The 14,206-nt window shown below is 40.5% G+C and overlaps 1 protein-coding gene across 4 annotated transcripts in view; it reads left to right on the plus strand.

The window, feature by feature from the left end:
• The window catches only part of SLIT3 (slit guidance ligand 3), a 483,584-nt gene that overhangs the window by 369,427 nt on the left and 99,951 nt on the right, over positions 1-14,206 (plus strand). For all 4 annotated transcript variants that reach the window (XM_068205597.1, XM_068205596.1, XM_068205599.1 and 1 more), the window contains 3 exons: positions 3,617-3,767; positions 4,912-4,986; positions 12,761-12,904. In XM_068205597.1, the coding sequence (XP_068061698.1) occupies positions 3,617-3,767; positions 4,912-4,986; positions 12,761-12,904 (370 nt within the window). The remainder of the gene's footprint in view (positions 1-3,616; positions 3,768-4,911; positions 4,987-12,760; positions 12,905-14,206) is intronic.

Below are 14,206 nucleotides of genomic sequence, written 5' to 3' on the forward strand. Positions count from 1 at the left end.
AGTGTGCTGGCATTGCATTGTGAACAAATATAATGAAAAAAAAAAACAAACTTCAGAAGAGTCTGCAAAACATTGTTTTTCCTCTGTTGAAAATGACATGGCTGACATGGCCTGTTTGGAAACACCACTATCCAGTAATTCCAGAGGGCAAGGCTGAGTCAGCAAATCCAAATGGGCATTTTAGCTTTGACAGCTTAGGCAAGATCTTCAAAATACTTCTGCCTAACTGCCCCCCTACACAGAGGTAATGACATCTATTCATAAAGGACTTTGAGAGTCTCATACAGAAGTTTTCTTACATTGAAATACTTCCTTGTCTTGCAAATTTGTCACACCTCTATTGTGGAGCTGTCAAAAGAAGGACATCCAGGATTCTTAGATTTTATCTGTAGTTACTGATAGAAATTAACACTAGCAATGTGAAGTTATGACCAAAAAATGCACTTCTCTTTTATTCTCTGTGAGACATGTGATCTCATGGTTGTATGAAGAACTTTTGAGATTCCTGGGCTTTTCATTCAAGTTTTAGACCAGCTGATGTCAATGGTCATATTTTTGGTGCCAGAATTGAGGCAGCTGGATCATTTTCTAGAATGAATGTGTCAGGTCACTTTTGAGACAGCCTGATTTGTAGCAGAACAGATCATCCAGAGCTCCTTTTAAGTCCTTTGGACAAAGCTAAATTTTGAAAACTGAAATCAGGTTTTCTAAACAATGCTTTAAAATAAGAGGAGAACAAAAAGGTATTTCTCTCTGTTGCCTGATTCTCCATGTGGGTATCAGAAAAGCACAAAGAATGTTTGAGCACTTGGAAATGTGATGTTTCTGTATCTCAGTGCTGCTGTTCTGTAGAATGCCACAGTGTGTTTGTTTTATGATAGTAAGAAATCACAGTACCTGATAGTAGTGTCACATTGGTTGTGAAATAAAAATGTTATCAGAGTAACTAACAAATCAAATAACTACAACTGCCCTCAGTTACACACAGGCCTTGCTGTTGCCTTGACTACTTTTTTTATGGCAAGCTTTAATTCTTTCTCATTTGGGGAATTGCTAGAGACTCCCGGGTCATGTTCTGTCCTGCATCTCTTCTCTGTGGCTTTCCTTGGATGATTTTATAGTGCACAAGAAGTATTCTGTGCCTGTGGTGGTGAGCTGTGCTTCCTGAGTCCTGTTGTGTTCTCTCAGAGCCTGGCAGTCAGGAGGAATGGATATATGTGCTAAAACAGCTCTGCAAGCAGATGGCTGCACTTCACATTGCTATCCCAGATGGGAATATCTTAATAGAGCCGCCACCTGTCCAAGTGATCTCAAGGCTCAGGTCAAATAGTAAATTTTATCTAGTCTTTGGCAGGTGATTCCTGCTGTCTCTCAGGCTAAGAGATGGCTGAGTACTTGCTGAGCACACACAGGCTGTTGATTACTTTTGACTCAGTGAATACCTGAGTAGCTCTTGTTTAAACTCAAAAAAAAAAAAAAAAAAAAAAAAAAAAAGAAAAAGAAAAATTAAAAAAAGAGAGAGAGAATGAACAAGGAGTGTGAGGAAAATGTTTGGTCCCTTCCTCTCCTGCTGAGCTGAGAGGCCTTTCCCCTGCTTCAATGGTGGTAGCTGTGGACAGATGCCCAGGCAGCATCAACTTCTTAGAGCTGCTGCAGTGTGGAAAGTTGTGTGCCTCACCATTAGGAGAGTGGGTGCCAAGTCAAAGTGTGATAAAATTCTTTATTTGTTCAGCCAGAAAGCTTGAGAGAAAACCAAACACTTATTTTTCACCCTCCAATGTTATACACTGCTTTTTCTCCTTCATAAAGAATTCCACTCACCCATCTCTTTTTTCCCATGGGAAGGTGAATCTTGTATCCATCAGCAGACTAAAAATTTTATTTAATAAATATTTGCCTTATGTAACTTTATGTTGTTTGTGATTATTTTTGTCAACAAAAGCTTTTACTAGGAAACTTATTAGTGCTTCTTCAAGGGTTAAGTTGGAGATTTCCAAGACACTTTCTGATCACTGACTGTTGGTGGGTTATTCAATGTGTACTGTAATTGTAGCAGTTTTAATAAACTCTGGTCCTGATAACTGTTTGTCTTTGGTATTGTTTCCAAGGAATCATAAGCAACCAAACATTCTGATTACCCAGCTTGGAATGTCTAGGACTGGAAATAAAATGTTAGATTTTTTTAAAAGGATAAGTGTTTAAATTATAATGGTGTGGGGAAAATCTTGGACTGTATTTTTTATAATGCTTTAAAATGCCCACTGGTCCTAATACTTTAAGTGCTGTGCTGTCAGCGAAGCTGCACTTTAGGTGTATAAGTAAAGTATTTGGTACCACTGAAGTACTAAGGTACAAATCTGTATGTCAGTGTTCCCATAATCCAACTTGGAATTACAAAACTAAACCAAAGTGTGGCTGTGGGATCAAAGTGTTAGATTGCTTGTAGAATTGCTTGTTTTCACTGCATCACCCTTTGGAGATAATGCATATTATAAATTAAAATAATAGTGGATTTAGGAAATGTCTTTTTTCTCTCAGAAAAATAGTACGTGGTTATAAAATGGGCAGTGGTGTATTTATCAGTCAGGAAGGGGAAGCAGGTGATGAATGTCATCAAGTCTCCATAAGCAAATTTCAGCTTGGTTTTAAGTTTTTGTTGATGTTTTTGAGTTCTTAAAACATTTGTGCAGCTCCTCTCTCTGCGAAAGCCTTGTAATTGACTTTTATAAATTCGGAAAACTTGAAAAATGCTTCTTGGTAATTACGATCCCTGGGCCTTGCACAGGGCTCCTGCAATGGTTCTGGTGCTTCCATTATGAAATACGAAGTGAGTGGGCAGGAATTGCATGGTGGGGGTTTGGCAGCACTTTGCTTACATGCACATTTATTAATCCTCCTGGTTCCTCGAAACACTGAGATCGAGTTTCCAACCTGCTGCTATTAAACGAGAAAAACCAAACCTGAAAAGGACAGATTAGTTCACTGAGCCTAATTGGAAAAGCATTTCATTAGAATGGGTCAAAAACCCAGTCAAAGAGGTCTGGCAATCACGGTGTAATGGTACATCAGGGAGTGCTTCTCACTAAGTATGCTCTACCCATTCCTTAATTAAAATGAAAATGATTTAAACCGCTATTACTTTCCTTTGCTGTTTGTTTAACATAGTTAATAAAGATATCTAATTGTTGGAAAGTTGACAAGGTTGTCTAATAAAAGATTGCTCTGAAAAACTGCTCTAATAGCTGAGGTCTGAACATTTGGGACTTTTAAATGATATCTTTAGGAGTCTTTTGTCTTTTGAATTCTTTCATGAGATGCCTTTTCCTTGTTGCTGGACTAAATTCCAGATAGGAAAAAAGTGAATTTGCTGGAAAATACCTTAACAGGTAGGCTTGTTAGACAAGGAATTAGTCTGTTAAGGGGAGAATGAAAAACCAGAGACAAGTCTTGGGAGTAATTTTAAAAATTGCTGAGCACAAGTCCTTGGCAAGTATTAGAACTGTGTTCAGGAGCTGGGGGATGACAGGAGGCAATGCTGAGGATGGATTCCATGGTACCTCTGGTCACTGCAGTTATCAACAACTGTTTGCTGGAGTATATTTTCCTTTTATTGCAGGGTCAGAGGATTACAGAAGTAAATTCACTGGGAAGTGCTTCATGGACCTTGTCTGCCCCGAGAAGTGTCGCTGCGAGGGGACAGTCGTGGACTGCTCCAACCAAAAACTCACCCGGCTGCCCACTCACCTCCCTGAATACACCACTGACCTGTGAGTGTGCCTCTGACAGGGGTGTTCAGCTGCACTTGTTGGCTCCTCTGATCTTTAAAGGCTGTAAAAGGGACTCGAGATGATTAAAGACACCTCCTACTTTTATCCCTGTGTGAAAATGGGACAGCTAATTTATTTCAGAGTTGCACCACCACTCTCATTTGCTTAACATTTATGCCAGCTGTGGGGCAAGAAAGAAGCCACAGCCCCGTGCACCAGCCCTGTGTCCTCCTCCAGTGCTGGCCAGGCCCAAGCTGTGTCCTTCCTGTCCAGTCTACCCTGGAGTCCTCTGCCTTTGCACCTGGTCATTTTAATTTAAGAAATGGTTTCAACCATTTGAGTGGATCTGTGACAGGAGCTCATTCCATCTCAGCATTGCCTGCTGCTTGGGTGGAACAGGTTTTATTAAACTAATGTAACTTCAAGACATTTGAGTATGAGAAAACATTTTTATTGCTTAGCAACTGAAGAGTCTGGTTCTTTTCTTGCGTTAGTAGCCCCTTCAAAGAGAATTTTCTTTTTTCACGTTAGTGTTGTATTTATTGTACTTATTCTATTTAAAGCCTCATAAAAATCATTGATCTAAAGTCAAGAAAAAATATGAGAGATATCCAGAAATGCAGCAAAGGCTCTACATAGCAAAATGGAGTTATGTGCAATCAGAGAATGAATTTCACATCCGAAGCCTGCCAAGACAGTGGCCTTCACATTCATTTTGAAGATCAGCAGACTTTTATAGGAAAGGACCTGAAATCAGAGCCCTTGTGGTTACATGGACCACATCTCCAATTGCATGTCTGGTGTAGCAGAATGCACCACAGAGGTTCAGTCACGCACAGGAGGTTTGTGTGTGACAGATTAGCTCAATAAGTCCTTATCCCCTGCATTGGGACATGAAGGGGCTCTGACACTGTCCTTTGGCATTACACTCTTCAGGGCATCCTAAGCTTTCACTATAGATAGTCTTCTATGTCCCTTTTCCTTCAAAGCTAAACTCTTTTACCTGTAGGAGTCTGGGGGAGATGGCAGAGGGTGCCTTGCTTAATAAAGGTCATGGTTCTCTGTGTGGCAGCCCTGAATGCCACAGGGATGTATCTGCAGACATCTGTGAAGCATTAAATATCTCTTTGTTTGTTCCTCTCAGGCGTCTGAATGACAATGATATTTCTGTTTTGGAAGCTGTTGGACTCTTCAAGAAATTGCCCAACCTCAGGAAAATGTAAGTCTGAGTTGCTTGTTGGAATACATGCAGCCTTGGATTGGAAGGAAGGAGGGAGGGATGAGTTTTTTATAGTTTAGTAATGCAGTAGTAGAAATCACTTTTTAAATGTGAGTTTAACGAAACTGAAGGAGTTCCCTGTTGGATGGACAGGCACAGTTAACCCACACTGACAGATGAAGACCGCTAGGCTGACATTTCAGTGGGGTTTTAAGGCTACATTTCTTAGTCTTTCACTCATAGAGGCTGACAGGAATTCTGTCCCAGAGTTTATTCCACTGTATGCTTATTGTTGGGGATGATTATCACATTTAGCATTTTGGTTTTGTCTCTCAAATGTATTGTGTGCCTCCAGCTGTGGTGTGGTTGTTTCAGATAGTCAAAGGAAAATAATAGTACGAGGTATGGACAATGGCAGCTTCTGGTGATCAGTACTGGTTTAGAGAGGAGAATAAATTAGCAAACACACAGATCAGTCATTCAAATATAGCTCTATAATTCTGCTGAAAGTCCTGGCGCAGTGCATTGTATGTATTTAATAAGAGCAGTGTTTTGGAAAGAGAATAATATGTCAGATACCTGCTGATAGTCTTCAAAATGGATCCTTCTGAAGTTACTTAAAGTTCTAACCCTATGGACCTATTGCTAATGTCTCATTTAACTGTTTGCTTTTAGTAAGGTTTTATTGTCTGGATCAAGCTAATTTAGGGAACCCAACCAAACCAGGCAATTTGTTCTGCATTCATTTCACGTGGTTTCTGCCATCTGGGGCTTCCTGGCCATCTGAATTCCTGTGACATCTCAGGGCCTTTGGAGACAACTGTAGTGGGATTCTTTTTATTTCTGCAAGAGTTTCAGATGCAGCACTGCAGGCTTGGGGTGGGGTTGTATTTGTGTAAGTACAGCCTGTCAGGCTTGGGGAACTAATCACAAACATTTGCCTCATGTTTTATGAATGATCAATAATTTGTAGCTACAGTGCACTCAGGAAATGATGTTGACATTGTTAAGTGCTCTGTTCCCTGTGTAAGTAGATAGTAAACAGGAATGAAAAATGCATGCTATATAAGTGTATACACAAACTAGAAAGCATCTGTCCTCATCAAACCTTCAGGATTTATGTTTTGAAAATTGGAATAATTTGTTTTTATTTAAAACTTACTGTAGGGAAGTACAGTGCTGTCCCTTCTGTCCTCATCTATCACTCAGAGGGAGGGATGCCTCGACAGGGGCTGTATTTGGGTATAAATCCAGCATGAAGCCGCTGTGAGAGTATTTTTAAGAGTTTGTTTCTTGTGAAACAAAAGATTCTTTTATCTGTCCTTGGTAGCTGCTGAGATCAGAGGTGTGCAGGCGCAGGTCAAACTCATGGCAAAAAGAAGCTGCACCCTACAAAGTGTCTCTTGCTGGGTTTTAGTGGCAGCCTCCAAGCAGAGGCTCTTTAGGAAATCCTTGTAGCTGAGCTCATTTCTTTTGTTCTACCTGATACTCTAAAGAAGTTTCTCCATTTTAATCAAAGGGATTTTCTGAAAACAGTGTTTTTTCATATGAGGAGACCAACATTTCAACCACAACTTTTCTCAGTGGCCTGATCCCTAAAAAGCCAGATTGAACTTCTTTTCCTGTTTCTTCCATTTTGTGAAAAGAAGGGGTTACCAGGAAGAAACAAGCAAACAAACACCTCTTTCCTTCCAGTTATTATTTGACCTTTACTAGGCATAATAATAATAATAATAATAATAATAATAATAATAATAATAATAGCAGCCTTCTTCTAATGAAAGGCCCCTCTCCACCAAGCAAGAAGAGAAATGTGGGGAGTGCCTCAGATGGGATTGCTGCTGCTCATGGTCCTAAAGCAGCAGCTCTATGTGGCAGGAGTGTCAGGCACAGGGTCTGCACTGGGGCTCACTGCTGCTGTTAAATCAGAGAGGAAGAACATTGATCAAATCCCCATTTTTTAGTGTGTATAGGGGACAAGAATTATTATTTGACTGACAGTATTGACTCTGTCTCATCATGTATTCCTTGTCTGCTTAAGTGTTAAAGGCAAACAGCAGGTGGAAGAATCTGTCTGGAAATTGAATTGCTTCCTAGGCTTAGGAAAACAGCTCAGAGCTTTGCAGTGGCAGGGCATTAGCCTAAATCATATAATTTTTTTCTTTATTTTTTTCTCTGAAATGCTCTTTTTTTCCAAAATGAGTCTGAATATCTGTAATATGGATATCTGCAGGGTATTTGAATGCTTGTCCTCTGGTTGACTTTCACTTGAGTTTAGGACTACTGACAGATCAGTGCCATGGAACTTGGAAAATAAACTTCATTTCAGAGAGCTGTGGTTCCACTGTGGCTGGTAAAGCTCCAGCAGAATTCCAGAAAGAGTCAAAATGATGGGAAAAAAGGGAAGTGTCAGACCACCTTTGCAATAGGTGGTAGCACCAACCCCACCTCTAATATGTAATTAGCTGTTGTGGTGTAAATTGTCTGTAAATAGTCCTCCAAAGCTGAACCTTATTGTATGATGTGTCAGCCTAGGATTTAATACATTTTAATGCAAAACAAAATTGAATTCTTGATATAGAAATCTAAAGGTCAGAGATACATAATGCAATGTGATGCCACATTTTACTTAGGAATTAAATAGCTAAGATTACCCTGCTGGCTTTTAAAAGGTTAACATATCTGAATGTGCCTTTTAAAAAAATCAACTTCAATGATTAGCTGCAAAATCCCATATACATAATGTAGTTTTCATAACCTAAATTTTAATTTTCTTTGTGTTTAATGCTTTTTACAGTAGAATGAAAAGATTGGTGTAGATTCTTCTAGACAGGACTAATCCAGTCCATAAGTAATTTCCTGGGTTCTCCAGAGACCTCTGTTTTGCCTTCATTGTGTTTTTACTGTATGGCCTTACCTGATCTTGCATGTGTGAAGGGAAAGGTGAAGGCCCTGAAGGCTGGAGTCCCATCCCACTCACTTCAGCCTCCAAGGACTGTGTTGCTGATATTTTGCAGTGGTTAGCAAAGAGCACTTTGAATCTGCCTGGAGTGCAGGAGAAATACAAGGATGCACTTCTGAGCTCTTTAGGAGTGGGAGCAGCTCCAGGACTTGGACTTTTGGGGATATCCTAAAAAGGCTCCAGACCTGCTGCCCTCCAGCCATGGGAGCTGGAAGCTGCTGCCTTTCACAGGGAATTATGTTTCCAGAGGGAGATCTTCTCAATCAACACATCAAGGTCTCATGTCCGGCACGGAGACAGGAGACCTCCCTGTTCACAGAGGTGAAGTTTTGACTTTTGTAGAAACATTTCTTGCAGCAACTACCAAATTCAGCATGAAGCAAGCGCTGGGAGCCCCACCAGTCCCTGGCAATACCTCAGTTGTTCATTAGAGAAAAAACCTTCCAGTGCCTGGGGACTCCCATGGCAGTGGGAGCCCGGAGGGGTCTCCTGGCCATGACAGGTTCAGTGTCCAAACCCCCAGGTATCTGACTCAGAGGGAGCACAGAGATAGCCTTGCTTGCTGAAATGGGATACTGACCCACAGGCAGAGGCTGTAGCCTCCAGATGCCATCTCTAGAGCTTGCCCACTCCCCTGTGCCTACAGGAATTCAGTGGCCATTCCCACTGAGGTACCAGCAGCTGTTTCTGCAGGGAAAAAAAATCAGCAATGAGCTCACATTCAAAATAGAAAGGAGATCTGCCATACTTCATGCACTGCTGGGGAGAAAGGGGACTGACCTCTTCTCTTGAGAACAAGAAGTAATGAAAAATGTTTACCTCAAAACCTGAAAGGGTCATCTAACAGTTCATTCAGTTAAGTCTTGCCAAAGTTACAAAGTGACATATAATATGGTCTTTATTATAAGAAATGTCAGGCTGTCTTGCCAATAGCTGGTACTGCCAACCCACCTCCAGCATGTAATTGCCTTTGGAGGTTTAATTTGGCTGTAAGTATTTCTGCTAAATTGAACTGTATGGAGTGTCAGACCAGGATCTGAACATTTTGCATGTGAAATAAAATTGAATCATAATAAAGTTTGTGGACTAGAGGTCAGTTTCAATACCAGGATATCAGGTTTCTGGGAGAGGCAGAAGTAGTTTGTGCCCTTGCAAACAGCTGTTACCTGTTGTTCCTTCCCCTAAGCATGAATTTTGCCATGGCAAATGAGGTTGCAGTCATCTGTCACTTGTTACACAGAAACAGATTTATTTTCTGGAAATGGGGTTGAGGAGTGTGTTGTGATTTGTGGCATTTGGGCTCAGTGTGGTTCTTACAGGGAGGCCATCAGTCTGCTCTGCTGGATGAGTGCAGGAGTGTCACTGGGTGCAATTCACTGTCTGTCTGGAGTATTTAAGACTTTCAGTGCCATGCAGCTCCTGAAGACAGCTCACACCATCAAACCCAGCCAGACTATTGGTAAAGGCTGTAAAACCCTCTCAGCATCCTCCAGAGGAATGCAGCAGCACTGGGCTTTTCCTCCTGACACATGCTTAAGGATTCCAAACACATCTCCAGCAGACAGAAATATTCTAGGGAATCCCCACTCAGAGCAGGCTGGTTTTATGATAAACTGTAGGGTTGGAGGTGAGACCAAGCAGATCCCTCGTGGTGGGGCTGGGCTCAGGGGTTTTCCAGATGGGAAGGTGTGTCAGTAACTCAGCAGACGGGAGCTGGAATGCTGACATTGCCCCAGCAGGTACAGCAGGGTGAAGGCTTCTATTAAGTCTGAATAGAATCCAGCTTGCTCTTGAAGTTATGAGATCAACAGAAATAATATTATTATAAACTTCAGCCATAAAGTAAATAAAATGTGACTGAAAAGTGAGCTGTGTGAACAATGTCACCTTGATAGCTTCTTGATCTCTTCATTTCCTATTCACAGCCCCCCATAAAGCAGACCCAGGCTTTCTGGAAATTTATTTTGACCTCTTGCCCAAAATAAAAGTCTGAAAATAGGACTAAATGTTATCACCAGAGTAAATCAGGAAGTCCTTATGGACTAAGCCTTCAGGAGTTACCAGGCTGAGGCCAGGCTGGTTCCCATTTGAGTCCTGCCAGAGGGCATAGGAGTTGCAAAACTCAGTTTCTTTTCCACTGTCTTCCAGCATTTCAAGAAGAATTCCTGTTAGAAGCTCAGTGTTGCAAGAGGATGGGGCTTTTCTATAGGGGGAGTCTGCTATAAACTGTCAGTAGGCGTTTTCTGATAAAAAAATTCCTCGTCAAGTGTGATGATCACATATAAAAGAATCTTTTAGAGCTGGGAAGGATGGAGTTAGAGGTCTCAGAGTTGCAGACCAGGCAAAAGGTTATAATGCTTTCATTTTTTAAGCTTTATACCAGCTGATTCTTTTTCCTGGTAAATCTAGACTGAAAAGTATGTAATTTCTCATGTTTATTATTCTATCTGTTCAGACTTTGGGAAGAAACTTTTTTTTCCCCTTTGGTGACTGAGTGTTGTCATCTACCACTTTTTTTTGTTGCATTCTGATATGGGAAACTCTAATTCAAGAAGACAAATAAAAAAATCCCGGTTGGCAGAACATCTGCTTTGACAATACTCCAGGCAGGATTGCAGGGCTGTAACATCTTTACCTATTTATTACTGCAGAGCTTCTCTTTTCTCTGCCTTGCAACTTTGATTTCAACATAATCCTGGATTTTCAAATCTTTTGCATGGGAAAGGAATTTATAATTGGCTTCTTCTAAGACTGCTGGCATATTTATGGGTAATTCTGTCTTGCTGAAAAGATCAGGCATTATTAACTCAAATGAGCAGAGTTGCCTATCTGCTGAGGTCCTTTGGCAGCAATTAAAATTCAGATGTTAGCACTGTATAAAGGTGCCAATTCCTTTGCAGATGGTGGCCACCTTTTGTCTCCAATATTTGCTCTTTTCTGCCTTCAGTATCTAATAGGCCATTAGAATTACCCCCATGTTTTAATACATGTACCTAAATATCTTTTATATGGTAAAAATTAACTAATAAAACTTTATAACTACAAATGTAGGTCAGTTTGCAATCTGCAAAGTCTTTGTCTATTTTAGTAACTCACCCTCCCTTCCCATCACAAACATTTACTTACTTATTCTGTGCAAATATGCATCGTGGCATGATCTTTACCAGGAGGGGCATCTTTGGGAGCATTTATTTATGCCAGCATTCAAAAGAGATGCTGAGCTATAAACATTTCCACTAGAGAAATAGCTGAGCCCCAGAATTAAATGCATATGTCAGAATATCCTCCCTTGACTTGCTTTGACACTGAACATAAACTCTTCATGTGAGCGTTAGCACAAAGCACTAAACTTCTGGAAAGAGAAATCTGCCTGTAAGTATTTCTAGATGTTTTTATGTTATTTTTGGCCGATTGCTGGCGTGCTCCTATTCTTTCTGATCACAAGAAAGCACAAGAGGTGATGGGCCACATGCTGGAGGGCCCACTCTCTGACAGTTGTTCAGCAGACATAAACCAGTGTACTCCAGTTTCCCACATGAAACATATTTCCAAGGCTCTTTTTTTCTTTTTTTTTTTTTTTATTAAGTGATGACTTCTGAAAAGAGCAAGACCCACATTATTTCTATCTGAGGCCAAGCTGTCCTCTTTCCATGTCTTCTGTCAACTTTTATCCCAGTAAGATTGCCAGCTCTTCTGAGCAGAATAGCCCAGGTGTTAATCTGATACCTTGTCATTTGTTTTATATCACCTGGAATTGGATTTTGAAACTCTTACTCATGCTGTGTCTGTACTGGGATAATTTCTGGAATAATATGTTATTCTGCATGAGTAATGGTGTTGGAATTTAGCATCTTCTTGGGAGCAAGAATATATCTTGTACATTCTCCTTTTTGTTGTAGGTAGTAAAACAAAGACCAATGTTTCCTGTCATAGACCTCAACAAATAGAATTATTCATCATAAACTATACAGGACATCATGGGAAATACTTGAAGGACTCAGGCTCAAAGTTTTAATGTGCTTAAGACCTTCTATATAAATGTTTTAAATAATTAAAGGCCATTTATTTTTATGCCTCTCTGATGGCACTTTTATCATTCAGGAATTGTCTGTTCATGGGGGTTTTCACAAATATGAAATATTTAAAAGATTAATTTTGCATTTCAGGAGAACTCCATTTGACTTTGTAGATCAAAGTTTTCTAATATGGATCTATAAGCAAACATCTTGAGTCTGTATAGGCAGAGTAAATATTTAGAAAATAGTGCTGTGTATTGCAGTGGCTGTGAATTGAGAATTAAGGGATACTTGTTTCATTTTGAGTGGTGTTTTTTTATTTAAGTGCACATACCAAAGTTGGTATCAGATACATGGTGCAGTGAATAAAAATGGTCCTTATTTCAGTTTCTGACACCATTTCAGTGGCAGTAACATTAACTGACTCTTGCCAGATGAGCACCCATACCCAAGCATTGTCCATAACTACATGGACATGAATCAGATGCTGGAAACTCCCACTTACTGTTTCCAGAGACATGGATAAGAAAGAACTACAAGAAGTATTAAAAGCTGGTAGCTGCATTAATTTAAATTATCTTGATATAGCTGAAATAATTGTGGTTTTGATGAGTGCAAGGGGGCTATTTGTGAGAACAGTAGGAATACCTTTGAATTTCTCCTTGCTGAATGAATAGATAGGTCTCTCTAGACAACCACTAAAAGGAACAAATTCTTCCCATCTCCCTCCCTCCAGTGTGATGTTTGGAATAAAACACTACTGATTTTCTTATTGTCACTGGGTGTGTCCTTCCAGAAATCTGAGCAACAACAAGATCAAGGAGATCCGGGAGGGCGCGTTCGACGGAGCCTCGGGAGTGCAGGAGCTGATCCTGACAGAGAACCAGCTGGAATCCGTGCATGGACGGATGTTCCGGGGCCTCACAGGGCTGAAGACCCTGTAAGTGAGAGCCCTGCCTTTGTTCCCCTCTGAGCAGCGGGGGAGTGCTCAGGTTCAGCAGTGCCTGCTAAAATATCTGTTATTACACAGCCAGTGCTACTGCTGGGCCTTGAGGGTTTCAATCTATCTCTAGTCCTGGGTTTGAGATTCATGTGCTGTTTCTGTAAAATGGACAGATTTTCACAGGACTGACATGATGGGGAACCACATTTGTCATGTGTCAAATTTGTGCGCTTCCAGTCATTTAATGCATTTATTATTTTGTTATTTCCTGTGGAAACAAGACATTCAGGAACATGTTTGCTGTCTCTTTGTCCATCCTTCCACTGTTCCTCCACCCAAATTGGAGCTGTGCTGTAGAAAGAAAGCACTTGACTAGGTGAGGCTGTCAAGAAACAGACTCCAGGAATCAAAATACAATTAAAAACTGCAATTTATTCATTAGCAAAAATACTGCTTATGTTACAAGGTAACATGACACAATTAGTACAGTCCTTACTCAAGTGTAAAAAGAAATTCAAGTTTCATTTCAAGGACTTTGTTCTGTAATGACAAATACGGAACTTTTGCTGTTCCATTAAATTTTTTGTAGTTACAGCCATCTGTTCTTCAATTTAATGTATGCACTTTACTAAGGGATTTGAAAATACTGCCCATAGATATTAAATAAAATTTTATACTGTAAAGCAGCCTGTGGCAGTGCTCCTAAACAAAATTCAGCATTTTTTAATAAAAAGATGCTTAACATTCAAGCTATCCTGCTGACCTGACCTACATTTCCCCCAGCTGATAAAGCAGTCTAAATATACACAGCATGATATGAGGATTTTTGAGTCTAAGTTTTCTTTCAGGAAGGGCACACAGTGCATGGTGAACCCTGATATGAAACCAAAGGGTTTGGCTTGAGGGACATACATTGCTATCCATTAATTGACTTTCTTTCAGCATTAAAATAGTAATCTTTTGCAAAGGGGCTGCATTTGTCAGGGTCATGGTCCAGCTTTTAAAAGACTGTGTGTTCCTGCAATGTAACAAATCACTGTGCAGGATATATTGGCATTCAAATTCATCCATCCCATCTTGCAGTTCTGCTGCCTGATACGTTCCATACAGGGCAGGAGAAATGTTTCCTCCTGCTGCTAAGCCACTAAGGGCCTTATTCTCTCATTTACTACCTGTTCATTTTAGAGTTTGTGCTCTTGACCTGGCAAAAGTGTGTCTCTGTGCCCTGTGGGTCTTTCCTGACACAATTTCACCCCAGCTGCAATCCCAAAGTTACAGAGACCGTACTCTGTACGACCG

This window comes from Anomalospiza imberbis, chromosome 15 (genome assembly GCF_031753505.1).
Source record: "Anomalospiza imberbis isolate Cuckoo-Finch-1a 21T00152 chromosome 15, ASM3175350v1, whole genome shotgun sequence".
In the NCBI taxonomy this organism is placed as follows: domain Eukaryota; kingdom Metazoa; phylum Chordata; class Aves; order Passeriformes; family Viduidae; genus Anomalospiza; species Anomalospiza imberbis.